The sequence below is a fragment of the Fopius arisanus genome, unplaced genomic scaffold, assembly GCF_000806365.1.
Source record: "Fopius arisanus strain USDA-PBARC FA_bdor unplaced genomic scaffold, ASM80636v1 scaffold00105, whole genome shotgun sequence".
Lineage (NCBI taxonomy): Eukaryota > Metazoa > Arthropoda > Insecta > Hymenoptera > Braconidae > Fopius > Fopius arisanus.
The window spans coordinates 248,620-272,866 of NW_011887844.1; the positions used below are offsets into that span (position 1 = coordinate 248,620).

The 24,247-nt window shown below is 41.3% G+C and overlaps 8 protein-coding genes across 15 annotated transcripts; 5 read left to right on the top strand and 3 right to left on the bottom strand.

Annotated features, from left to right (window-relative positions):
* The first annotated feature begins 497 nt into the window (after positions 1–497).
* On the top strand, positions 498–5,386 carry LOC105271249 (vitamin K-dependent protein C-like). 2 transcript variants are annotated; one of them, XM_011312666.1, is made up of 7 exons: positions 498–718; positions 3,862–3,938; positions 4,010–4,186; positions 4,248–4,356; positions 4,480–4,661; positions 4,845–5,116; positions 5,257–5,386. In XM_011312666.1, the coding sequence occupies exons 2-7, from the start codon at positions 3,914–3,916 to the stop codon at positions 5,359–5,361; spliced, it is 870 nt and encodes a 289-aa protein (XP_011310968.1). In that variant the 5' UTR covers positions 498–718; positions 3,862–3,913; the 3' UTR covers positions 5,362–5,386. The 2 variants fall into 2 exon arrangements, with proteins under 2 accessions (XP_011310968.1, XP_011310969.1); XM_011312667.1 differs by lacking the exon at positions 498–718 and having other exon boundaries at positions 3,916–3,938; positions 4,006–4,186.
* Positions 637–3,684, top strand: LOC105271250 (PI-PLC X domain-containing protein 1-like). Its single transcript, XM_011312668.1, has 7 exons — positions 637–724; positions 1,132–1,316; positions 1,384–1,638; positions 1,793–2,001; positions 2,142–2,346; positions 2,544–2,829; positions 3,047–3,684. Exons 2-7 carry the CDS (start codon positions 1,241–1,243, stop codon positions 3,285–3,287), a joined length of 1,272 nt encoding a protein of 423 aa, XP_011310970.1. The 5' UTR covers positions 637–724; positions 1,132–1,240; the 3' UTR covers positions 3,288–3,684.
* On the bottom strand, positions 5,339–6,165 carry LOC105271248 (DREAM core complex component lin-52). Of its 4 annotated transcripts, none has more exons than XM_011312664.1 (4): positions 6,072–6,165; positions 5,797–5,874; positions 5,623–5,721; positions 5,339–5,559 (listed from the first exon to the last, which is right to left on the bottom strand). In XM_011312664.1, the coding sequence occupies exons 1-4, from the start codon at positions 6,103–6,105 to the stop codon at positions 5,423–5,425; spliced, it is 348 nt and encodes a 115-aa protein (XP_011310966.1). In that variant the 5' UTR covers positions 6,106–6,165; the 3' UTR covers positions 5,339–5,422. The 4 variants fall into 4 exon arrangements, with proteins under 4 accessions (XP_011310966.1, XP_011310967.1, XP_011310964.1 ...); XM_011312665.1 differs by having other exon boundaries at positions 5,623–5,715; positions 6,072–6,140; XM_011312662.1 differs by having other exon boundaries at positions 5,623–5,715; positions 5,782–5,874; positions 6,072–6,140.
* Positions 6,166–6,203: 38 nt separating this feature from the next.
* LOC105271247 (zinc finger matrin-type protein CG9776-like) lies at positions 6,204–12,698 on the top strand. Of its 2 annotated transcripts, none has more exons than XM_011312659.1 (9): positions 6,204–6,292; positions 6,585–6,920; positions 7,018–7,152; positions 7,521–7,683; positions 7,951–8,129; positions 8,214–8,594; positions 8,679–8,784; positions 9,646–9,764; positions 9,864–12,698. In XM_011312659.1, exons 2-9 carry the CDS (start codon positions 6,633–6,635, stop codon positions 11,907–11,909), a joined length of 3,417 nt encoding a protein of 1,138 aa, XP_011310961.1. In that variant the 5' UTR covers positions 6,204–6,292; positions 6,585–6,632; the 3' UTR covers positions 11,910–12,698. The 2 variants fall into 2 exon arrangements, with proteins under 2 accessions (XP_011310961.1, XP_011310962.1); XM_011312660.1 differs by having other exon boundaries at positions 7,960–8,129.
* Positions 12,108–14,310, bottom strand: LOC105271245 (ADP-dependent glucokinase). The gene has a single exon (XM_011312658.1). The coding sequence runs from the start codon at positions 14,288–14,290 to the stop codon at positions 12,839–12,841; it is 1,452 nt and encodes a 483-aa protein (XP_011310960.1). The 5' UTR covers positions 14,291–14,310; the 3' UTR covers positions 12,108–12,838.
* A 272-nt stretch (positions 14,311–14,582) lies between these two features.
* On the top strand, positions 14,583–16,844 carry LOC105271244 (dipeptidase 1-like). Its single transcript, XM_011312657.1, has 5 exons — positions 14,583–14,691; positions 14,762–15,495; positions 15,714–15,972; positions 16,103–16,187; positions 16,395–16,844. Exons 1-5 carry the CDS (start codon positions 14,608–14,610, stop codon positions 16,703–16,705), a joined length of 1,473 nt encoding a protein of 490 aa, XP_011310959.1. The 5' UTR covers positions 14,583–14,607; the 3' UTR covers positions 16,706–16,844.
* Positions 16,845–17,057: 213 nt separating this feature from the next.
* On the top strand, positions 17,058–22,678 carry LOC105271252 (endothelin-converting enzyme 1). Of its 3 annotated transcripts, none has more exons than XM_011312673.1 (15): positions 17,058–17,267; positions 17,640–17,872; positions 19,035–19,096; positions 19,287–19,462; positions 19,559–19,804; positions 19,908–20,128; positions 20,343–20,522; positions 20,621–20,719; positions 20,859–21,003; positions 21,076–21,290; positions 21,377–21,716; positions 21,785–21,833; positions 21,899–21,966; positions 22,074–22,210; positions 22,295–22,678. In XM_011312673.1, the coding sequence occupies exons 2-15, from the start codon at positions 17,861–17,863 to the stop codon at positions 22,634–22,636; spliced, it is 2,292 nt and encodes a 763-aa protein (XP_011310975.1). In that variant the 5' UTR covers positions 17,058–17,267; positions 17,640–17,860; the 3' UTR covers positions 22,637–22,678. The 3 variants fall into 3 exon arrangements, with proteins under 3 accessions (XP_011310975.1, XP_011310973.1, XP_011310972.1); XM_011312671.1 differs by having other exon boundaries at positions 17,059–17,267; positions 17,838–17,872; XM_011312670.1 differs by lacking the exons at positions 17,058–17,267; positions 17,640–17,872 and adding an exon at positions 17,891–18,908.
* Positions 22,663–24,246, bottom strand: LOC105271251 (p21-activated protein kinase-interacting protein 1-like). The gene is made up of 3 exons (XM_011312669.1): positions 23,885–24,246; positions 23,479–23,641; positions 22,663–23,374 (listed from the first exon to the last, which is right to left on the bottom strand). The coding sequence occupies exons 1-3, from the start codon at positions 23,957–23,959 to the stop codon at positions 22,695–22,697; spliced, it is 918 nt and encodes a 305-aa protein (XP_011310971.1). The 5' UTR covers positions 23,960–24,246; the 3' UTR covers positions 22,663–22,694.
* Between the last annotated feature and the right edge of the window lies 1 nt (position 24,247).

A 24,247-nucleotide genomic window follows, 5' to 3' on the forward strand; every position in this document is an offset into this window, starting at 1 on the left:
GAAAGTAAACACTACTGACCCGCAAGTGAATTCACATTGGCCTCCACTGGGTTATTGCTCGTTCCCAATTTTTAAATTACTGTGGGTCGTCAAATTACTCCCACGTAACTGTTTGTCATCTGGAATGCCGTATTCATCGTCAATTAACGAGTCATCCTTCCGCAGGAAGAACTCGCGGACATTCCAAGGACTCAGACAAAAAAATTCTTACACAATTATTATATTTATTTATCCCTACTCCCAAGAATTATTACACCGTCTCAACAGAAAAAACCGGCGAATATTCATTCCGCATTTTTAATTGTTGTGATAAATATTCAAAGGAATTTTTTCATCTCCCGAGTAAATTTTAGTCCCAATTACAGAATTCAATATTATAAAAAATGATGAGCAATGGATTTATCGCGGACTGTGAATATTTCCCGAGGAAATTTATTTCCCTCGGGAAAATCGAGTGATCGACGCATTAGCAGATAATCCCGCGCAATTTGATTTGAATTCCCTGTCCAATTGATCTCCCTTGCTCTGGTAGATAGACTGGAAATAAAAAAATCTCTGCGTCATAAATAATTAGCGTTGCTAGAATTCAGCGGAGTGCAAGCCGTTCAAGTCCTTGGGATTCATGTTTGACGCAATAGCTGGTGCTGAGTTACATGAGTCGGGATTCAGTCGGTGACTCGATGGGACACAACAGAGATTAACAATATCATCCTGATCGGTCTGTGTAAGTTTATTTAATTCTCCGAAAAAAAAAATACTCATCATTCCGCCGAATTCGCATTAATAATAAATATAAAATCAATTATGAATGGATTAACATAAAATAAAATAAGATTGTGATGATTGCAAAAATGGCAGTGACTCTCTCGACTCGTTATCGATGTAGGGCTCGTATTCCTGAGAATAATGTGTCATTTCACCTGCAATGGAACCCAGAAATTCCCCAACATTCCTAATTTTTCAAATTGATGACTAAGTACTTCTCCCCACACACTGGCGCACATTGAAACAATGTAATCCCAAGATTCAGCGAACACACCATCAGCTTCATCATGAGACCCATACAATGACACTAATGGAGTACATTGTCATGTCCACCGAGCCACGTGCATTACATGTCTTCTCTTTCAGTGCGTTTCGTTGTTTGGTTCTGGTTCGAGTGACTTCAAAAGGAAGGAAATCGGGGTCACTCCATTCATCATACCTCAGTGATCAAAAAATTCACTCATCATTAAGCGCTATGTACCGTACCCTCGTTTTTTTATCCATCATCAGTGGTGTTTTTTCCATTGATTGCAACGAGCACGATCAGAATGGTGAGTTGGTGATGCTGGGGATAGATTGGTGAATCAATCAAGTGATTCGTATGATTTGTGTGGACAGAGACTGAGGGGATGCAACTGGGAATCGTCATTTCACCGATCATGTCACCCCAGATGATCCGGGAAATTGCAATTTACTGGAAAAATGATAAACTCAGAAATGGAGATGTCATTGGACTCTACGAAGTCCATCCAGGTGCACCTGATCTACTTGTCTTCGAATTTCAACCGGATGTCACTCATGGCTTCAAAAAGACTGGTGTTAGTGCGGATTTCCTTCCAACTGCCAATCTCACCTTCAGGGAATCTTGTTTAAGTAATTCCGATTGAAAATATGCATTTATCCGTAAAATTTATTTTTTTGAAATTCTTTGTAATTTCATCCGCCTATCCTGTTCACGTGGTTTTGAAAAAATTATTGCTGAATTAACGACTCGACGATAAAATTTTCAGTTCGTGATTTCTTGCAGAGTACTACGTGACTTTCGGTAGAAATAACACGATAATAAAAGCGAATTGTTTATCAACGCATCCAACGTGGATGTCCCAGAGGAAATCGTCACTCGGGAAATTGCGAATGCGAGAAATATTTCTGCCTGGAACTCACGACTCCGCGGCTTATGCCAAACATCAGGGTTCTCGAATAGAACTCATTGTTGATAAATACACAATTACGCAGGTAAATCAGGCAATAAATCGGCTTTTTTGCTTTACCTATTCGCTATACGAACTCAATTCCCATCTCCTGATACTCAATGAATAATTTTTTTTATTTTTCGGTATTTTTTCTTGGTAAAATAAATTCGTAAATAATTCCAGGACGAGGATGTACTGGCGCAATTAATCTACGGTGCCAGATACCTGGACATTCGAGTTGGTCGATACCCCAATCATCAGCATGAGTTTTGGGGGAATCACGGACCCTTCCGGATCGTTCCCCTGCAGGTGGTGATCGATGCAGTCAAGACATTTCTCAACAATACCGACGAAATCGTTATTTTCGATGTGCAAGAGTTCCCTGTCGGTTGGTAGCATTTCGGTGGCGAATATCTCCGGAGTGACGGGACCTAGAGGAAAATTACAAAAGAATTTTCTCCTGGGAAATTTCGAGGACAGCAAAAAATTCCTCTCGTATTTTTCTCTAATCCCAACGGACCCCGAGATATTTTTTTTTTCGATTTTCGCACGATGACGATTTCGATATTTTTTTGATTTTCCCAGGATTTAAAAGCCTGGCAGCGCACAATCAATTAGTGGACTACCTCGAGTCTCAATTCTCCGACTACTTAATGGCACGACCCGCGGATGTCTGGAAAACGAGTTTAGAGGAGATCTGGGCATCCCAGAGAAGACTAATAATTGGATACGACTACAATAACATCGTCTCCATGAGAAAGAGTGTCTGGCCTCAAGTTGGTCAGCAGTGGGGTAATGTCCGTACGATTGGTGCTCTCTACAAGCACTTGAACAAGATTGAGAGACTGGCATCCGAGGACACACTCACGACGTAAGTGGATCGTTTGGAAACTTGGCAAGAACTTCATTCGAAACTTCAAAATTATTTCATCGCCTCCACACCCAAAAAAATCAACAGATAATTTTTTTTATTTCTGTCTGGCAAGGGCTCTCCATTTTTTTCGAAAATCGCGAATTAATATTAATAAATGCGCGGTGTGAGTAATTGGGGTGGATTTGCCTTGGTGAATTTTAATAATTATTTCCAGAAACCCTCAATCACAGCCTCGAGCAGCAATGGCCCAGTTAACACCGACAACCTTCGACGTAATCTTCGACCGACTCGGTGGTCTTCGTAAAATGGCTGAGAACGTTGATATCAATGTGACAGAGTGGTACAATGAAGAATGGCAGCACACTGCCAATGTCGTTGCTGTTGATTTCATCAAGGCCACGGGAATCATCGAAACAGCCATCGAATGGAACGACAAACGTGCGGCTGGATGCTAAAATTAATACCTCAATCCAGAGCAGACGAATCCAAAATTCATAAAAAATTCCCTGAATATCTTCAACACAATTTCAATTCTCCAATTACAATTCAATTTCGATTTTGCGTTATTCTTCCGCAAAAGACTGGAACTCGATTTTTTGCTCGGCAATATTCTGTTACCACACTGGTATGGGATCATTGATAAGAACCACCGATTTTTCCACGATATCACAGTGATATATCGATTCTCCTGCATCGCGATCATACCATCCGGCCGGATGCTAATATAATGGGGAATAATCCTCCCAAGGTTGTGTGTTTTCACGATTATTATCGAGTTCAGAGTGTCGTTAGCTGGTTTACTACGGGATTCAATAAAGAAGGTGATTCAGTCTGCCTGCAGGTGTCCAGCAATTCTTGTTTTATTTGTCAATCCCATTTTGTACATAATTTATATTTATTATTGAATTGTTATTGACCATCGAGATGATCATCTGGATGTTGCTAGGGTGCATTGCACCTGCCAAGAGTGATTACGTGAATTTTTATGTCGACGATAATCGAGCTGGAAATGTTCTTGCATGTCCTCAGAATAAAGTCTGCTCTCACATCGATTACTGCCCTGATATTGCCTCGTTGTTGAATGAAGGGACTTTGCCAGTTCACAGGTGAATATCCGTTAGAAATATCTCGAAATTTTCGTCATTAAACCATTGAAATTAAAGATTTCGTCAGGCAGTGTGTGGATACATCGGTACGAATCCCAAAGTGTGTTGCAATTCCCCAAGAAGTGTGCAGAAGGATTTTTACGAACCGAGGGCGTTAGATCCCACACCGGAATGCGGAAAAACATTAATGAGGAGCAATGTTATCACAATTGGATCATTTCCGTTCCTCGCGAGAATTGGATTCATTAGTGAGTGCTCTAGGATTTATTATTAATTTTTTTTTACGTCTGAATTATTATCTCATTGTAGATTTGAGCGATGGGAATTTGGAATATCCATGCACTGGTAGCATCATCAATGAGAGAACCATTCTGACGACTGCCACGTGTGCACTAGCCACTTCAGACGAGCATAAATTGTAATGCCTCATAATTATGTCATTTTTCTTTTTTTTTTGGAAATATCTTTTAAGAAATAGTTGCATTTATCTCGCTGTCTCGCCGGCAAATTAAATTCATGAATAATTATCAATTGATCCTAGACATTCAGTAATGCTAGGGGATTTCGACACATCCCAGAATCCAGACTGCAATCCCCTGTTCTGCGCCCACTGCGCTACGTCCTACAATATTTCATTCGTCGTGAAGCATCCGAATTTCGAAGCTGAGAAATTCGAGCGCAACATCGCTCTAATCAGACTCGATGAGTCAATCATCTTCACACGTGAGCAATCATTATATTTCTAGGAACAGCTCACGCACTCGACAATTATCAATTAAAATAATAAAACCACATGAATTTCCTTCAACTCCATTATCAACAAAAAATGTGGAAATCGATTCGACAATTTCCTGAAGATTTTGCAGATCCCCTCCAGTGTGGAATGTAATAGAACAAAATTTTTAGTGACTATTCAACCAATTTGCTACTCGGATCATCCGTACATAACAGTGGGGAGTCAATCAGCCTTAATTGGATGGGGAAGTGTGTCAAACGATAAAGAACAGTCGCCGCCAGTTCAACAATCACTTCCAATGCGACTCCTACCACTCCAAGACTGCGCTGAATTTGTTAATCAAGGGATGAGCGTGGAAATGTGCGCAATTGGCAGACAAGACCCGTGCTCTGGATTCAGTGGTAGTCCTTTGATAAGACGCAATGGAATTGGTTACTCAGTGGTAATTATTCTACTAAAATTCTACTTGAAATCATCGACAATCATCGAAGAAGAATTGAAATTTTTTGCTTTATTCCTTGAATTTTATTCTTCTACTCTCTATACCAGTATTTTATACGAGTAATATTTAATTTCTTGCAGATTGGGATCTTGTCTTTCGGTGCTACGTGTGAAGCCACGAAGAATTCACCCTCAGTCTTCATCAACGTCCAGAAATACGCAAGGTGGATTACAGAAAATTCATGATTGCTTTATGAATTATTTAATATAAAAAATATCTCTTATGGGGTAGAGTGGGGGGTACTTGCTACTTGTTGTTTTTGAATATATTCAGGTATTTTCCTCTCGTCATCTCTTTGGCTTCCTCCAGGCCAAGCTGATAGGCCTCATCATGGAGTTTCTTCACCTCTGCGATTAGACTGGTCACAGTCAAATTTCCAAGCTCTGTAAGGTCAATAAATTCCTTTTAAATAACAAAAATGTGTCAATATTTTTTTTCAAACTTACGGTGCAGTTGATTGAGGTCATCGGACGTCAGAGCAGTAGACCACGAGCCCTGATCTGTCGGTGGTAGGTTTTGGGCAATGAACTCGTTCACGCCTGGAACTTGATAAAAAACCCATCAAAAAAATAGCCCTCCCCCAATCGCAGATAAAACATGCACACCTATATGAAGCTCACTTTGTTCTGGCCATAAATCGGGCGAAGCACGATCCAATTTTTCCAGGCTCATCAGGGTCTCCTCGACACAAGCCAACTCTAGAAAATCACCAAGATAAAAAAACAAAACAAATTAAAACCTAACCTCCACCTCCAGGTAAAGTAAAAAAGTTTGTTGTTCCCAGAAAAAAAATCCCAGACCTTGACCTCCCCAGAGATGAGGCCCCATGGGCCCTTAGGAGTCTTGTCAGAAATTATTAAATTTACCCCACGAAAAAATTAGAAGATCGATTTACCTGTCGTTTCGTTTTGAGGATCGTTGGTCGCCATTTCCTTTGCGCGCCATACATTAAATTCGATTGGGGCGCTACAACCGCCCCAACTGAAAAGTTTGAAAGCTTCGGAGGGGTCAGGAGGGTAGCAATTCCCAGGGAAGAAATCAGAAAAAATTGTGGAAAACAGTAGAGAATAAAGAAAACACACCGAGAGTGCAAACATCTCGAAATAATTCATTCGGGTAACTGAGCCATTTTATTCTCAATCGCTTCCCATTCCCCCAGGAAGATAATCGCCCCACGTGATAAATCATTTCCCCTGGAAATTGCGTATCCACAGAGGTGTGGATATTTCATTTATCGTTTGGTGAATAGAGTAATGGCCGCCTGTGTTTCACACATGTCGATCACAAGTGTGAATTTTCCAGTTGTCCTAATATATTCCAAAAAGTCTTAATCCATAAATAATCCCAAGTGACGAGTATCCTCGCGAGGAAGTGATCCACTTATTCGAGTGCTCCATATCATTTCCAGAGGTTTTTAACGACGAGAGCGTCCGGGTGATTGGTATAACCTTCCAAAATGGATCAAGAGACCAGGAGGAAAGGGCCTCGAAGCCCCAGCGCCGACTCCGACGATTCCTCACATCGGAGGAGATCCAGGAAATATGACCGGGACAGATCTCCATCCCCCAGGAGAATGCGGTACAGGCGCTCCAGGTCCAGAGAGAGAAGATCTGGCTCCAGGGAGAGAAGGAGAAAGGAGAGATCTCAGGATTGGAATAAAACTAATCCTCAACCGCCAGCTCCAGCCCCTACACCAACCACTGGGAACAGTGCTTATGTGCCACCGGTTCATAATCAATACCAGGTAACACATGCAATTACATTTTCATTTGTTTTTATCTCATTTTATTTTTCGATGCAGTCAATGAATTTTTATTTTTGAAATTTATTTGACGATTCAGGCACCACCGCCTCCACCTACCCCTCAGCCACCACCGCAACCGATTCCACCTTACAATCCTGGCTATGGAAATTACAACTACAACTACGCCCCAGGATACGATTATTCTTATCAGCAGGCAGCTGGTTATCGCAGTGTAAGTGAAAAACTCTCTTAACGCTGATATTCAAACATATAAACAATTGGAATGTACGTGGCACACAGTGATATGGTCATAAAAATTAATGCTCCACGGCGTATTCTAACACCACATTACTCACTATTGAATATTCAAATTATGTTCGGTAATATCGATCATCAATAAAAAAAAAGTGAGGAGGGCTCGAATTTCGAGATTAATACGGTTTACAGTCGAATATTAATCGAGTGCCTCAGTAAGTACTGAGATTTATTTTCGTGTTATCAATTGTTGTTTTTGGATTTTCTCCGGTGAAATGTATGGAAAGGTAAGGAAAATGCAGACAGCAATTGAAATGCCCTCTGATTGGGTAATTTTTATTATAGGACTATCCACCACCGAATTGGCAGGGGGGGCAGGTGGCTTACAATAATCAACCAGCACCGCCTCCAGCGCTGCCAGCACTCAGTGAACCCTCGAGGCCGGTTGAACCAGTGCCTTCAGGACTCACGGCACCGGTGCCCAGACCTGATGATGCCAAGAAAGAAGGTAAATTAAAAATTTATACTCTGCGTAATTCCCGTGGTTTCAGAGCTGGGTATTATATTTTTGGTAAGTGATTCTACATTTCCGGGGATTATTCATTTAATAAATTTTTTTTATTTATGTTAAACCCATTTTTTTTATGGTGGTGCAATAAATTAGACAATTTAATTTTTCCCGTTGGATTAATGAGAGATAATAATATTGAATAAGAATTTTTTGAATAGCTCTACCCAGCTCTGGTTATTGCTCATTATTTTCATGTTTATTAAGCTATTCAAGCTGAAGTTAAGCAGCAGAGAGCGACTCTGGTGAAGCAGCGTGACGAATACATGAAGAAGTCGACGACACTTCAGAGAGAATTGGAAATTCTACGTCAGCAGTGCGATGAAATTGGGAAAGAGAGTGGACGTGAGAATAATCGAATTGTCAAGGAGAATCAAAAACTGCAGGTCAATATCAACCCAGCCCTTTGTATCGGACATTAATTAATTAATTAATATTATTAATGCATAAATGATACTTATGATTTTCAGGTGGAGATCCAGAATAAAATGAAATCTATTCACAACGTGATCGATATGTTAACTGGCATTATCGGTGACAAGGCAACGGTGGAAGATCTCAAAGCAAAATTCAAGGAAACATCGAAAAAACTGTCTCGTAGTCCCAGGGAGGATTTCCCGAAGGCAAATGCTCCGGACACACCCGAGAAAACGTCGGACAATGAGAAAGACATCAAGAGTGATAGGGATAGGAAGATATCGAGAAATATCGAGGAGGATTCTAAACCAATGTATAATTTTGTTCATTACGATCCTGAGATGCACTGGTGTAAGATCTGCGATATTTTTCCAAAGACAGCTAAGGAGTATTTGAATCATCTCCATTCGGCGGAGCACAAGGAAACTTGTCTGGTAATTTCAATAATTGGAGTATTTTTTTGAATATCTTGTCACTCTTTAAATTAATTGTCTGGTGGTTTAACTGATTTTTTTCAGGAGCGTAAAATCGTGGATATGCCATGGCATGAGAAGAATGGAGAGGGAACTGAAAAGGAAGTGCCGTATTACCCTGGGCTACCCACAAAAAGGACGCCAATTAAAGGTACGATCATACTTTCGATGGACATTTACTAATTAGTATACAATTCCGTAGCTTGTGCACTGATACACAGTTGTTTTACTGGTATGTATTGAAGAGAAGCAAGTGAAGATTTTTGTTTGATATTGCTCAGAAATTCGACAGAGTCGAGTCCCTCCGATTTAAATCTCACGAGGAGAATTCATGAATTAAATAATCATGAGTAAAATTTGGAGTTTATTCAATGAATTATTGGAGTGGATTTATTTCTGGGCAATATTTTCATGAAAAATCAGAGAACAGTGAATGGATCTGCATCTGCACAGGACACACCTTCTGAGATTTAAAAAAAATCGTTCATATCTGTCATCTCAGTGAAATATCACATTTGCCACTTGAAAATCGAGATCGAGTGGAAGATTAGTGCGTTCAGTGGAAATGTGAAATGAATATTAATGTAAAAAAGTGTTGAATGAACTACGAGGTGCCACGTGTGTTCAATTTCAAAAGTGAAAAGTTCTTAATTTTATTGCAGATTAATTATTCACATGTGGGACAACTTGTGATTAATTCCATTATGCCTGAAATATCTGTAATTGTCTAATTGTAAAGTCCAATGTAGTTAAATAAAGAGGAAAAAGTCCCTTCCCTTTTCAGGATATCATGGCGTCATAAAGGTGGAAGAAACACTAGTCAGGACTCATCGAAAAAAAAGCTATAAAATCTGAAAAAAAAAATCATCCCTTTAACGTATCTATCTTTGTTTTTCAGTGACTTGAGTGTTTCGAGGCTGAGCACAAGGTCATTCTTTATGAACTTATGAAAGTTTATGACGTTGATGACAGCACATGAATTCCACTAATGGTATTTTATATTTGATTATAGGACTTCAATTCTTCAGCGCTGCAACAGCCTGGTATTGCAAACTGTGCGACTCGTGGATTGGTGATCTTCACTGCGCCAGTCTTCACTTGAAGTCCAAACGACACTCTGAGAATTATTCTGTGAGTATTTCTCTTTATTTTCCAGGCGCACCATTAATTCGTCTCACCATTAAATTATAATAAAAAAAAATGAATATCTTTTGAAAATTATGATTCCAGCGATTCGTCGAGCAAAGCCCTCATTGGGAGACGGACTGGATGGCCGATCGTGAGAAGGCATTTTCGGACGAGCGCCAGAAGCAGATGCAGCTGGAGCTCCAGAAGCAAAAGGAGGATGAGCCCCCGGCGCTGCCACCGCCAAAGTCCAAGAAATCAAAGAAATCGAAGAAGACAAAAAAAAAGTCGAAAAAACGAAAAACCAAGAGCAGCAACAGCGACAGTACAAGCGACACAGAGAATACAGACACTGACTCAGATCAAGATATGTCAAAGAGCATTCGTGTGGCAATGCGTAATAAAATGAAGGCATCAACTCAGGCAATTCTCAACGAGGAAATTGATTATCACGGAATAAAATTAAAGGGCCACTGGAGTCACGCAATACAGACTAAACCAGATGCTCATTCACAAGAGAACGACGATCGCCAGTTGCTGAATTCAATTCGTGACAAATTAAAAGCAAAGCAGGAGGAGGAGATGAAGCAGCAGAACGAGCGACGATCGAGCCAGGATCAGCAGCACAAAGAGGTCGAGCCCGAGAAGACGTATCCCACAAAGCCAGAGCCTCCCCTGGAGGCGTGGGGTCCCAAGGAGCCACCGAAGCCCTTCTGGATAAAAAAAGACGAGGAGAAGCCCCAGCCAGCTAAATCCCTGGACATTCCAAAGCCCGAGGAAATTCCCAAGCCCCACATGGGCTTCTGGACAAAACAACAGGTGAATATGACGGTAAAACCCCCGGAGAAGAGTGAAAAAGAGGAGGAGCGTGATCGTGACCGAGACAGAGATCGCTACCGGGATGATCGCGATCGAAAATACGAGAGACGTGATGACAAATACCACAGCAGGTACGATCGATACGACAGGCGACGTGATCGCGATCGTGATCGTGATTATTACGATGACAGGAGGAAGGATAGGCGTGACGAGAGCCCGAGACGAGAGAGGAATTGGAGGGAGAGCCCAAAGCGTGGATACGACAAGTACAAAGACAGAAGAGACGAGGAATCAAATGAGGAGTCAAAATTTGAGAAGAAAACCAATGAATCGGCTAAACAAAAAAAAAGTTCAGCTCCATTAAAAAAAACTTCAGCCCAACCACCTACGAAGGGAAAGCTACCCTTCATTGGTAGACTACCCCTGTTTAAAAAAAAGAATGAGGAAGTGAAGAGTACGGAGAGAGATATCGCCCCATTGCCTTATGTGCAGAGTAAATTCGAGGACACCCCACAGGTGCCTTCTGAGATAATAAATCCCCCTGGTGTTGTTCACATTACAAAATTGGCAACACCCCTTGTCTTGAATAATAGCATTCCAACGAAGAGTCAGGCTATGAAGATTCTCGTGGCACCACCGCCCCCAGTATTGCACCCCTCGTCAGTGCCCAAAAGTACGGGATTATTAGCTCACCCTGGGCCCGGTGTCACACAGGTAGTCGACATGGAGATTGAAGATCAGTCCGAGGAGACCATCATCGAGGAGCCCATTGTCGAGAATTCTAAAGGAAATTCGTCAGAAGTTAAAACTTTTGATGTTAATGATGTACCGACACCTGTTGTATTCAGTGCCACTCAGCCACCGCCATTTATCCCAGCAAATCCACCCCCTTTCGTTCAGAATGCCACGAGATTTTCTGTGATACCTCCAAATGTCGATTTTACTCATCCTCCACCTGTCCAGACTCCCTATCCACCTCCACATCCTCCTGTGGCCATGGCCGGTGTGGAGCAGGTTCATGAAGCTGTGGAAATACCCGAGGTGGGAAAAACTGCAGCTGATCCCAGTCAACCGCTTCCTGAGGATCTACAGGAGGCACTCAACATCATTTTTCCCAAGGACTGTGCCGAGGGCGGTGATGAGCTGCAGGTCGAGCATAATGTTATGTATGGGTCTATGTATAATAGCATGCTGGGGTGTGTTGGGTATGGGCCTGAGTACATGGATCAACCACCACCTGAAATCACTCAAGCTGATGTTGAGCCTGATGGACAACCTGGACCCGATGATCTTAGGATGCTGGGCATTGACGAGGGCGATACTATTCTGTAATTAATTTTGATTATTCTTGAGAATCCTCAGGGGGATTCTATTGTGAAATAGGTTTTACATGACTGGATTTTTCAATGGATATGCGATGAATATTTTATCTTGTAGAATGAGTATCTCTCGAAGTGGAGATTTTATTTGTTACATTTTAGTGTTTACTCTGGTGGATCACTGTAGGTAATAAAGACGCGATACGAGGAATACTGTTGTATTCTTTATTTAATGATTTTAGATAATTCCGGTTATAAAATCGGTTAATTAGGTCGCTGGTCATCAGTGAAAAATTTTACCAGAATTTCCAATTAATTTTTTTCTGTGGAAAATTTCGTGGGTCTTTAGTCGAATATCATCTCCTGGAAAATTCGGGTAAAATTTTTCACCTGTGGAGTTGACGTAATTATGTTATTCGATTTCGCATGATTTTTATTCTTGACGCGTTTATTTTTTTTTTTCACATGAGTTGCACATTCATATGCTGATTCAACATGATTATTTCAAACAGGTATGTAAAATCGGAATGACTCGTTTATTTCTAGTGCAGTGGTTAGGCAGCATCTCCACAGCTGTGGATCAATTATTCGTTAATTGAATGTCAGTTCCTTATTTTATATCACAATGAAAGTTCGTTTGATGTTCCATTTATCGAGTACTCAATAAAAAAAATTTCCTTAAATATCGCGGTAATACGAAATCTATGGCACGCATTCGTCCCCAAACGATTAAAAATTAAATAAAAATCAATGTTTCCTGACACGTACGTAGAACGATCATTAACTCATTAATTAGAAACTTGAAAAGTCGAATGTGAATTGATACATTGGAATGATCCATCAATAACAAAGAGGAATGCAGAATTAACATGAAAAATAGATTCAGCAAACTTATCACTGCACCAGGCATTAATCAATGCATTGCATTTTCCGTATTAATTTTCAAATCTGGAGAACGAGTCCAGCGCTGGATATGTTGTCACCACCACCAGCGGTCTGACTAGCCTCAGTGCAAACTAAAACCGGTGCAACACACACCTCAACAGCAATATCACGATTGCTCATTTTAATGACTTCGTCCCAGCAAGAAACTGGTTTCTCAGTGTTCATTGGTATTCTCGTACCCGATACTTTTGACGTGGAAAAACTATCATCCATTATGAGAGTCGCCTTGGCTACGTCAATCGTACTAGTGCCGCACACGTGACGATGAGCCACGAGAGAAGCCTTAGCAGCAGCAGCCATGGTATTTTTCCAGGCTGAATTCTTAACAGTGAGAATAGCCTGATAAGCCAAAGTGTGTACGTGAATTCTCGTGAGCTTTCTCGAATTCGTTATTCCTTCTCCCCTCTGTCGTATCAATTTAAACAAAAATCTCATGTAATCCAAAATAGTGGCAACCCTCGGGGTGGAATCAGCAACGAGTGAGACATTACCATAATACATAGAATTATATAAATTCGCAACTTCCTGCTCATTCATCCCCAAGCTGTCGGTGTAGGGTATCACCATATCCTGGAGTTCCATCATTAAATTTTTCTCTACAAACGAGGCCATCTCGAAATGAATCTTCGTCGATTGACGTTGCTTTATCATTTGGTGTTTTATTTTATTCAGTCTTTGCGTACGAACGCCTCTTTCGAATGGATAATTATCCATCATTTGCAGGCCACTGACAACGAACAGATCAGGTCGGAATTCCGGTAAAAGTTCGTCAAAATCCTCCAATGAACTGATCATGGGATTATTCGCGTCGTTGTGGAGAATGTATCTATTAGCCCGTGAACTCGTGTAAGGCCCCCAGACTTCTCCATATTTATATTCCAGAATTAAATGCACGTCATCACGATCTACCTCACCCCCAACAACCTCGACTCCCTCAGGAATCATTAATTTGAGGGACCGAGTCATTTTGGCAGCTAAGAGTACATCACAGCCCTCTTTATTAAATCTCATGGCCATCACCGGAGCATTCCCCCCGATAGCCGAATACGAGGACGAGAATGACTTGGCCCTTTCAACAAGTTTGTCAAATAACTCACCATCAGTCATGTAACGTTCAGCAGCAGCTCCATGTCTAAAATAATATGCAAAACTTTTGAGTAACTCATCCTCATTGCTGATCTCGTCGAAATGCGTGGGTTCACCGACTCTCGGTGAATAATGCAGCAGATATTTAGTATCAATGAATATATCGGTGCAGGCCCCGTAACCTATGGCAACCCTCGGTCTCGCCGACATTCCGTGTCTTGTTTCGAGTTTTTCCAGGCCATGGAGAACTGCTCGGAGACGATTCTGGAGTTCGTCGTGTTGATTCCTGAAGTAAATGGCCACTAGTACCACGATAATTGTCAAAAATGTACCGCACGTTAATTTTTTTGTTAACACTGTCATGTTCGTGGTGGAGACTCTGGGGCTGGTGACGAGGACTGAACTTTTTTAATTTCTGATCACAGAATACCTGAGGAGATTGATAAGTAACATTTCCTCAGGATCATCGCGCCCTCCCTGTCATGGGGCTGGTATTAAAATTCTTGGATCATCTTTGCGCAACCTTTTCGGCGCATATCTGTACGGCGCGTGTATTCAATTTTCCATTCACTCGAAATGGGTGTGCGAGAGTAATATCGACGCCTGCGTGGTACCTGGTGATCATGAAGACAAGTGGATTACCTTCAGGTCGTTGATATTATTCTCCACCTCAAATAAAAATGTTCGAGTTGTACGGTGTGAATCGACAAGGGGCCATTTATCACTCGCCAACGGGTCGACGAAAGCAGGTGGACATCCTGGAGGTAAAATTAATTCTCCATTACCCAGGAAAACACTGGGTAATGATTTTTTTTTTGTTGACAACTGTTGCAGACATGTCTCCAGCTATCATCACCCGAATTAATGAGAAAATTGCCAAATGGTGGAACACTGCATCATCTGAAGGAGCGCAACGGCTCCCCGACGAAGACCTCCGACAGGAATTCACTTGGTGGTGAACGAAGAAGTGGATGTAGAAAATGGTTGGTAACTTGTGGTGTTTTTCTTCTGGGGTGCGCCTTGATCACTGCCGTGGGATTGCCCATTGCCCTGGAGTTGCGCAGTTCTCATCTTCTCGAGGCGCGTCTTCAAGTAGTCAGGAGACTCCTCTCGGAAACACCTCTCGTCGACGGGCACAATGACTTCCTCTGGAATTTGAGGCAGAACCGGGGACTCCACCTCGATGATTTCCCCTTCGACAAGGATCTCTCCAGGAATACCACCCTGGGACCTCTCTGGCAGACTGATCTCGCTCGACTCCACCAGGGCAATATAGGTGCACAATTCTGGTCCGCTTATGTTCCCTGTGAGGCGCAGTTCCTCGATGCTGTGCAGCTCACCCTCGAGCAGATTGATATCGTAAGGAGGCTGAGCGCTAAATACCCCGCGAGGATGAGATTCGTTACTTCCAGTGAGGAGCTCAAAAATGCCCACAAGGACGGGGTCCTCGCCAGTTTGTTTGGTATCGAGGGTGGACACAGCATTGGCGCTTCCATGGCTGTGCTGAGGAGTTTTCATCTCCTCGGCGCCAGATATATGACACTCACCCATAAATGCAGCACTCCATGGTATTTTACATAATTTTTAATCCTTCTCTCGTTATTTTATTCATTTATTTTTATTTATTCGTTATGAATTTTAAACCCGACAATTTGCCACATCCGATATTTTAATATTGACAATTTTTCCTTGGGATGGCACAGGTCTCATTAATTCTCATTGTCCGTTATGCTTGAAAATCAATAGAAAGGCGTTTCTTCGGGTTAATGACGGGTTCTGCTTCCAGGGCTGATTCCTCATCCGCGGAAGATCCGAATGAATACGCCCCACTGGACTTTCACAGCGATGGGCTCTCAGCCTTTGGCAAATCGATCGTAAAGGAACTCAATCGATTAGGAATGCTCATCGATTTATCTCACGTTTCTACTCGCACCATGAAGGATACCCTGGCCATCACCAAAGCACCAGTTATATTCTCCCACAGTGCGGCTCGTGCACTATGCAATTCTTCCAGCAATGTTCCCGATGACATCCTTCGTAATCTGGTACGCGAAATCCATTGGAAATTCATTCATCCATTTTTACCGTAGACGAGTTTCGAATTGAATATAAACGGGCGAGAAAATTAATTAAAACGAAAAGACAATTTCATCAGTATTTTTATATCTTTTATAGTCAGTAAATGGGGGACTGGTGATGATCAGCTTTGACAGCGCACATCTGAGCTGCGGAGATAGGGCCTCCATGTACGATATAATAGGTAAATATGTAAAATAATTTTCAATTTTTTTTTCACGTCAGAGAATATCTCCGGATCTTCCAAAAATATTGATTTTTTGCTGATGATCTTTTTTGTTGAAAAAATCAAGGCGCACAAAAAAGGTCTTCATGAAAATTTTGTTATGTCAATGGAAATCTAGCCAGTGATCGAAATTACATCAGTTTAATTATGAATCCCGGTTCTTAGCGCACATAAATCACATAAGGAAGAATGCCGGGGTGAATCACGTGGGTTTGGGGGCTGGTTATGACGGGATAATGAATCCTCCGACGGAACTCCCGGATGTCTCAGGGTATCCTCTTCTCCTCGCGGAATTGACTCGCGACCGTCGGTGGTCCGCTACTGACATAAAAAAACTTGTCGGTGGAAATCTCATCAGGGTGATGAAAGAAGTCGAGGATCATGCCGCATCTCTCGCTAATCAGTCTCCTAATGAGGAGTGGATACCCCAGGAAGTCATCGAAGACACCTCCTACTGCCGATATCACGACGAGTGAAATTTATTTATTGGAATTAGCATTTTGTCATTCATATCGTACATTTATATAAAACGTGTTTATAATATTCCGTGCACAATTTGTATATATACAATGGGCAATGATTGATAATATAAATAAATAATTACATTTGTTTCTATGTACAGATTAAATTATTTTTAATGTGATTTCCTGTCATTTTTTCAGTTGCAATTTTTTGAAGATCGTTAAAATTCATTGTAAATTCGGAAATTTTCCATTTAAGTCGCCGGAAATTTTTGGTAAATATTGTTGATATATGGGGGGAAAGGGGGAAGAGGGTGAGAAAGTTAGCGTTGGAGGAGAGGGAAGGAGAATCGAATAGAGAAGTCGTAGGAGGGGTTTTGAGAGATTACCACTGACCGACTCGACTCCTCCGCACAAACTTTTATTACAGTTGACAACCGGTCCATCGCTGGTTCTACCAGCACGTGCGCGCAAACTAAATAAAAAATGATTATAATTAACTAATAAACAGAGAGTAGTCCAACTAGATTATCCGTTTATCAGTAAAAGGAAAATAAGAGGAGTCGAGTGCGAAAGTGTAAGTCATTTCACTATTTGTTCCACTTACACCACTTTTCCTCCCATTGTTTCGGATCAAATCATCACATTAACTCGCGCAAATTATTTCCCCCCTTTCAGCTGAATAATCATTAATTTTACTGCATCATCCCTGCCTTGAGGGCTATTTCACTCGGAAAAAAATGAACTGTTTGACGCGCGGTTTAACAACATGCGGTCCTCATCACCCATATCCCTTTTTAATTACTTTTGTTTATTGTTGTCTTAATTACTTGCGATCCACACCGCTGATTCACTGTGGAATCATGTGAGCCATCCACTGTTCGGAGATTTTGCTGGAATTTTTTATGATATATATAATATATAAACGTGTCTTATATATTTTTCAAAGGGGTAGATTATCTGGTCTCCATTAATTTTCGCATCGCTGATCTCCAAGAAGTGAAAATCCTCTGAACAATTCCCCAACTCATTGAAGCAGCTCAATCCCAGATTTTCCACTCTCCATTTTCCCCGAGAGGTCGTAATCTCCTGTTATCTGGTTTCCCGATTATCCCAAAAAATACATCCACCACAATCTACTCCACAGATTCATCAGCCCGAGGGGTCATCATGCGGTACAAGGTAAGTCGGAAAATATAAATCATCAATAATTCTGCTCCGTCTGTCACGAGTCGTCGCAGGTGGACGCGAAGGTAAAACATAATCTCAAAAGAATCGTGAATAAATCATGAGGATTTCCCGCAGAAAAAACAAATCTGCAGAATTAATTTGAATGAATCTCGCAAGCGTTGAAAAAAAATCTGGAAAATTTAATATACCAATTTGAAAAACATACTCCAAATGAAATTTCCCTGAAGAATTAAAATCTTCTGGATGGAATCGTAAATTGTCCGTAATTATCCTCGAATTTTTCAGTCCGCGGATGATCGCGCGTTGTAGAACGCGTGTCAGCGCACGTGTTATCAATTGGACGGGTGCCTTCGAAATAATAAAATGATATTTCCCCGTTGTCCGGAAGAATGTTGTGTTTGTGTGGTTATCTCGTTGCGCGTCGTTGACCTCCAACTATTCATGAAGAAGTCTCGAATAGTCGCTATCCGAGCGACTGAACACTCGATTGTTCTCGATGAGCAAATAAGACGATAGTGACACACATAATGCCCCTGTACGCAATGCCAATTAATTAATATGTGCGTCAATCGTTGTATTTTTAAACCCCGAAGAAGAAGGAAGTGTCGAGATGAAGAGGTAGTAGTTGAGTTTAGAGGCCCCAATGTAAATCACATAACACCTCACTTTAGCGTCAAGTGATGGTACATACGTGGATGCTGTACATGAGGAGAATTGAGCTCAGTATATTGGGCATTATCAGAGGCATTCAATGTAATGATCATCATCTGTACTGATCATTTGTACTGATCATTTTTTTCACAATCGTCTGCTCCTGAATTTTTCAACTCACTCCAGTTATTTTTAATCGCTTACTGTTTTTGCGTCTCTACCATTTGCCATGGGTAATTTATTTAATTAATTAACCGATGGGGCCTTCAAACATCGGATGTGGGGCGTGATTGTGAGAGTCCTATCGAATTCTCTGGGGCTTCTACGTGAATTAATTCGAGTTATGGTGCAGCGCAGTTATCGTGTGATATCCGAAGTATGTGGTTTTATCATTTTCGAGAAATATGAGAATCATATTGTTAAGTTCGCACCAGAACTCATTGTTGTCTGATTGTTGGATTATGTAACGTGCTAATATGGAAATTTGCACTTGGATTGGCAGGTAAACGATCCGGAGAGTAATGACAGGGGCTCCAGCATCATGGAGCAGGATAATTCCAGTTGGTGAGTTGCCATGGGAACTTTGTACCCAACTTTATGAATAAATGGAAACATTTTTTTTTTAATATCTCACTCTGAACTTCACTCTTCGAAATCGTTTGGTGTGCGCGAAATTCAGCGGACGTGCGAATCCCCAAATCTGTGCACTCCAAATTCACTCTGAACTTTTTGGTTTATTTTTTTTTTGGTTCAGGTTTAATAGAGAGTGCGGAGAAAAAAAATCGTCCAAGGAGAGACGACTTGTGATCGTTGTTGGTTTGTTAGTGGTAGCTGTGATTGCTCTTGTCGCAACGCTCTGTCTTCAGACGATTTTTAATGCAAGGGGAGAGGAACCGGAAATGTGTCAGAGCGAGAATTGCATAGGAACAGGTATTTTTGGAATAGTATTTTCCAAAGACCTCGATGATATGGAAATTAAACGATTCCAATGAGTTCATAATTAACGATAATTGCCATTTCCGACAGCTGCGAGAATGATCGAGGGAATGAACAGAACGGTAGATCCTTGTGAAGATTTTTACAAATTCGCGTGCTCGGGGTGGATCACAAGGCATCCGATTCCACAGAGTCAAACCTCGTGGGACCAATTGAGTCTTCTACGGGAGGAACTTCTGCAGAATCTCAGGGTCCTCCTCGAGGAGCCCGATCTCCCCGATGATTTACGTCCTGTCAAGCTGGCGAGGTCTCTCTACAGGACTTGCATGGATATTGGTAATTAAAAAATCGTCAATAAAATCATTAGAATAAAATTTAATTCGGCACCGATATGAATCCGTTTGCGACTGGATTAATTAATGAGTTGTTCGTTCACCAGAGAGTGTTGAAAAACTAGGACTGAAACCGATTTTTGAGATTCTCTCTCGAGTCGGTTTATCACCGGAGCCTCCATCGTTGAATGCTCTGGAAAATGACACTGAGATTGACCTAGATGTATCAAGAATAGCGGGAGTGGCCCAGAGACACTTGGGTCTTAATCTTTTCGTGAATTTTTATATAAGCGAGGACGTTCGCGACACGACTCAAAATCGGATGATGGTAAGACTCACATTTATGCAATTTTCCCGTAACTATTCGATGTGATATCACAAGTTTTTTCCACGGTATTTATATTTTTTTCTCGTAATGAAATTGAAGGATAAAGAGATGTGATAAATCGTGGTCATGAAATTCCAGTAAAAAAATTCCACCGGAGATAATTCTGCATAAAATCGCCAAGATAAATGTTCAAGCGAAATTTTATTTCGATCAGATGGAGCAGGTCTCACCGGGATTTAGTGAACGCTATCTCACAGATCCCAATAGATTCAAATCAGAACTAATGGAGTACAAGCGTTACATCAAAGAAATGGTGGAACTAGCAGGCGTAACTCCTGAAAATAGTCCAGCATTTGCCGAGGAGATTCTCGAGTTCAGTACAAAAATAGCGAAGGTAACAGAAAAAAAAAGGCCACGTATGGTAAAATACAATCAACGGAGGGAGTTGAAAAAAAATAATTATTTCAATGTAAATTATTGCAATATTCCCAGACAATGGCAACGCCGGAGGAGAGGAGAAGCTCAAATCATTTGCTCCATGACGTGACTGTCAGTGACCTTCAGGCACTGACTGATGCACTTGCAATGAGAGTAAGCAAGAATATAAATAGATGGTTTATGATTTTTTATTTATCGCCATTCCCGACTACTCAAGGATCTTGGTAATCATTGGTAGATGATTGTTTCATATTTTTCACTCGATTTTTTAAAATTGATTATTCGATTCAAGTGGAACTGGACAGAGTATCTCGAGGCCGTCTTCGAGAATACTGATGTTATTTTGGACACTGATGTGGACAAGGTTATTATTATGGATCTGGATTATCTGCAGAAGCTACCTTGGCTGTTGAGCACTACCAATTCAGCCACTATTGGTAAACTGGGCCTTTTTCTTTCCTAAATTACTCATCACTGAATTTTATCGTACGTGTAATGTTTATAATTAGCGCGATTCGTCTGGTGGAGTGTCTACTCGACCGTGGCACCCCTGACCCTGCAAAAATTCCGGGATTTGGGCTTTCAGTTCTCCCAGAAGGTCTTCGGACTGAAGGAGAAGACTCCGAGGTGGAAGGGCTGCACCGGAAATGTCAATTCAAATTTTGGAATGGCATTGACCAATCTCTACGTCCAGAAGCATTTCAATGGCCAGGCGAAGGAAAAGGTTTTCATTCTGATCAATTAATATAAATTAATATTAATATAAATTTTTCTTATACTCTTGTGGTTTTCATTTATGTCATTCTCAAGGCACTGGAGATGTTCCTGGACATACGAGCGGCTTTTGACGAGATGGTGTCAGAGCTCAAGTGGATGGACGCTGGGACTAGAGCTAGAGCCCACAGAAAGCTCTACGCAATGAGACCGTTCGTGGGATTTCCCCAGTGGGTGACCGATCATGAGAAATTGGAAAAATATTACGAGGGGGCTGAAGTCATCCCTGGACAACTCTTTGATACATTCCTGAGACTGACAGACGTCGGTGCAAAAAAAACATTGAACAGTTTGAGGGAAAAACCTGATAAGGACAGGTGGATATCCACAGGAACGACAGTCAATGCTTTTTATAGTGCAATATTGAATTCTGTCAGTGAGTACTCATTGTACCTTATCCCGACGACTTTCTCTCGTTATCACACTAAACGACAATTTTTCTAGCCTTTCCAGCGGGTATCCTACACCCTCCGTTTTACGGGAACGGCCTGGAGTAAGTATTAATTTATCGAAATAATGATTCATCAATTGAAATAAAAATAAATACATCTGGTGTAGATCTATAAATTATGGAGCGATGGGTGCGATTATGGGACACGAACTCACTCATGGATTTGACGATCAAGGTGAGACGAAAAATAATAGCTCGACTGAATTTTAATCCATCGAAAATATTCTACACAGCTTCTATTCAGGAGTGAGTGATGATGATTTAATAATTGATAATTTGCAGGACGCAGATACGACGAGAACGGTAATCTCCGTCAATGGTGGAGCGACGAGACACTCCGGCATTATCACGAGAAAGTCGAGTGTATCATCAAGCAGTACAGTAACTATCATTTGCCGGAACTGAGTAACAATTTCACGGTGAGTAAAGTGGCCTTCCCCAAAACGTGTCAAGGTGCGTTATTATTTTCATCTAGTCTCTAATGATACGTTAATTTACTTCAGATTAATGGAATCAATACGCAGAGCGAAAATATCGCTGATAATGGAGGGATAAGGGAGGCGTACAGGGCGTATCAGAGGCTCAAGTCCAGGGGCCTGAGGAAACAGGCATTGCCCGGGCTGTCTGAATACACCCAGGATCAGCTGTTCTTTCTGGGATTCGCTCAAGTGTGGTGTGGAAATTATACAAATGGGGCTTTAAAGTCGAAACTCATCGAGGGGGCACATGCACCCAATCATTTCAGGGTTATTGGAACACTCTCTAATAATCAGGAATTCTCCAGGGCCTGGAATTGCCCACTTGGGAGTTCTATGAATCCACCGCACAAATGTATACTTTGGTGAAATAAATACCGGCGTGAACAACAAAATTTTGATTTTCAGAAATATTCACGATTATAATTTATATTATCGTCATACATGTTATCCTCGCATCGCAGTTAGCACTCCCCAATTTTTTCAATACCCCTTTAACAAATTTCCACAATTTAATCTCTCCAGAACTAGACGCTGAAACTATATAATTATCTCTGCACTGTATACACTTGATCCTGGCCTCGTGAGCATCTGTTTCGAGGACTATGGACTTGTCCTCGATATTATAAATCCTCAATTTACCGTCCTCGTGGCCGAGAGCTATGAGCTCATTATCCTCCTGATTGAGAAAATCAATGGATATGATTTTCGAGGGGAAATTCTCCTCCGTGGAGATGCCTGCGGTTTCTACCGAGTAAACGTCAAGTCTTGTATTACAAACGATTAGATATTTGGCGCCGTCCGGACTCCAGAGAATATTGTCCACGTATTTAGCGTCGTATTTGAAACGTGAGATCAAATTTGTGGCGTAGGCTTGACGTCCTTTTACCAAATTCCAGGTCCGGAGGACCCCATCGGCCCCTATGGAGAGAGCAAGTTTACCTGTTGGGTGAACTGAAATTGTGTTCACTGGTGAACCTTTGTGGGGGGATTTCCAATGTTTTTCCAGCTGCCAATTTCCACAGCGAACAATTCCGATACTGCCATCACCACCACAGGAGAGGAGATGAGTCGCATCAGGGGTGAATGCCAGATGATTCACTGTACCTGAAAGAATCCAGTGAAAAATATTCGATCATGTATTTGGGATGTGTTTTCCTGAGTTTATTCTTCTCGTCTCAGTCCTTCGAGTATTTCGTCAGAATATCTACCTTCGTGATGCATGAGCTTCCCCGACTCAGTCCTCTGTTTCATATCGTACAAATAAATCGAGTCATCAGCACCCCCCGATGCCAAATAATGTTTCTTAGCTGTGACTGTTCTAATGCTAGCCACGTGGCTGTGTGTGGCAAAACTCCTCTCCAATTTCCACTTCTGCAAAAATTTTAAAAATCCTCAGTCGAAATTTCGACAAAAACTTCAAGCCACATATAAATCCCTACTAACCAATTTTTGAATTATTATAAAAAAAATCGATCCTAAATTGAATCGAAATAAATAAAAGATCATAAAAAATTCCAGAAAAATTAAAATCAATTCCAAAAAATCCAACAGTGCACCAAAACATAACCCAACTTCACAATTCTTCAATCTACTCTATAAAAAAATAAAAAATACCTTTTCCACTTTCTGCACTTTGTATCCGAGCAAAAACTGCTCGTAAGTGCCAACAATGATTTCGAACAACTCCATAATCCGTAAAAATAAAAAAAATCCTTCAGTAAAAAAAGCATGGACTGGAAAATGTTATGAGCGGGAAGCCGAAGGATGCATTCTCATGTAAACGTTCATGACGGCGGGGTACGCGTATTTGAGTCGATTTTGAAATTAATTGATTGATTAAATTATCTTTCTCGCAATTTTATCACCATCCAGGCGCTAGTCTCCTCAAAACAGGACAACAATCGTAAACACGTGCTTTTGGCACAGGTGGAGAAACACAACGGAAACCAAAAAACGTCAAATTTCCTTCCCCTCAAG

Bases quoted from the DNA above. Each gene is read 5' to 3' on its own strand.
- LOC105271250 (XM_011312668.1), top strand. From the start codon at position 1,241: ATGTACCGTACCCTCGTTTTTTTATCCATCATCAGTGGTGTTTTTTCC. The intron at 2,002-2,141 runs GTAAATCAGGCA...AAATAATTCCAG, and splicing joins ATAAATACACAATTACGCAG to GACGAGGATGTACTGGCGCA. The intron at 2,347-2,543 runs GTTGGTAGCATT...TGATTTTCCCAG, and splicing joins TGTGCAAGAGTTCCCTGTCG to GATTTAAAAGCCTGGCAGCG.
- LOC105271249 (XM_011312666.1), top strand. From the start codon at position 3,914: ATGAAGGGACTTTGCCAGTTCACAG. The intron at 4,187-4,247 runs GTGAGTGCTCTA...ATCTCATTGTAG, and splicing joins CGCGAGAATTGGATTCATTA to ATTTGAGCGATGGGAATTTG. The intron at 4,662-4,844 runs GTGAGCAATCAT...CAAAATTTTTAG, and splicing joins TGAGTCAATCATCTTCACAC to TGACTATTCAACCAATTTGC.
- LOC105271248 (XM_011312661.1), bottom strand. From the start codon at position 6,105: ATGGCGACCAACGATCCTCAAAACGAAACGACAG. The intron at 5,722-5,781 runs GTGTGCATGTTT...TTTTTTATCAAG, and splicing joins ACAAAGTGAGCTTCATATAG to TTCCAGGCGTGAACGAGTTC. The intron at 5,560-5,622 runs GTAAGTTTGAAA...TTGACCTTACAG, and splicing joins TGACCTCAATCAACTGCACC to AGCTTGGAAATTTGACTGTG.
- LOC105271247 (XM_011312659.1), top strand. From the start codon at position 6,633: ATGGATCAAGAGACCAGGAGGAAAGGGCCTCGAAGCCCCAGCGCCGAC. The intron at 8,130-8,213 runs GTCAATATCAAC...TATGATTTTCAG, and splicing joins AGGAGAATCAAAAACTGCAG to GTGGAGATCCAGAATAAAAT. The intron at 9,765-9,863 runs GTGAGTATTTCT...TTATGATTCCAG, and splicing joins GACACTCTGAGAATTATTCT to CGATTCGTCGAGCAAAGCCC.
- LOC105271245 (XM_011312658.1), bottom strand. From the start codon at position 14,290: ATGACAGTGTTAACAAAAAAATTAACGTGCGGTACATTTTTGACAATT.
- LOC105271244 (XM_011312657.1), top strand. From the start codon at position 14,608: ATGTTCGAGTTGTACGGTGTGAATCGACAAGGGGCCATTTATCACTCG. The intron at 14,692-14,761 runs GTAAAATTAATT...CAACTGTTGCAG, and splicing joins AGCAGGTGGACATCCTGGAG to ACATGTCTCCAGCTATCATC. The intron at 15,496-15,713 runs GTATTTTACATA...TTCTGCTTCCAG, and splicing joins CATAAATGCAGCACTCCATG to GGCTGATTCCTCATCCGCGG.
- LOC105271252 (XM_011312670.1), top strand. From the start codon at position 18,810: ATGTGGGGCGTGATTGTGAGAGTCCTATCGAATTCTCTGGGGCTTCTA. The intron at 18,909-19,034 runs GTATGTGGTTTT...TTGGATTGGCAG, and splicing joins GTTATCGTGTGATATCCGAA to GTAAACGATCCGGAGAGTAA. The intron at 19,097-19,286 runs GTGAGTTGCCAT...TTTTTGGTTCAG, and splicing joins GAGCAGGATAATTCCAGTTG to GTTTAATAGAGAGTGCGGAG.
- LOC105271251 (XM_011312669.1), bottom strand. From the start codon at position 23,959: ATGGAGTTGTTCGAAATCATTGTTGGCACTTACGAGCAGTTTTTGCTC. The intron at 23,642-23,884 runs GTATTTTTTATT...AAATTTTTGCAG, and splicing joins AAGTGCAGAAAGTGGAAAAG to AAGTGGAAATTGGAGAGGAG. The intron at 23,375-23,478 runs GTAGATATTCTG...GGATTCTTTCAG, and splicing joins GAAGCTCATGCATCACGAAG to GTACAGTGAATCATCTGGCA.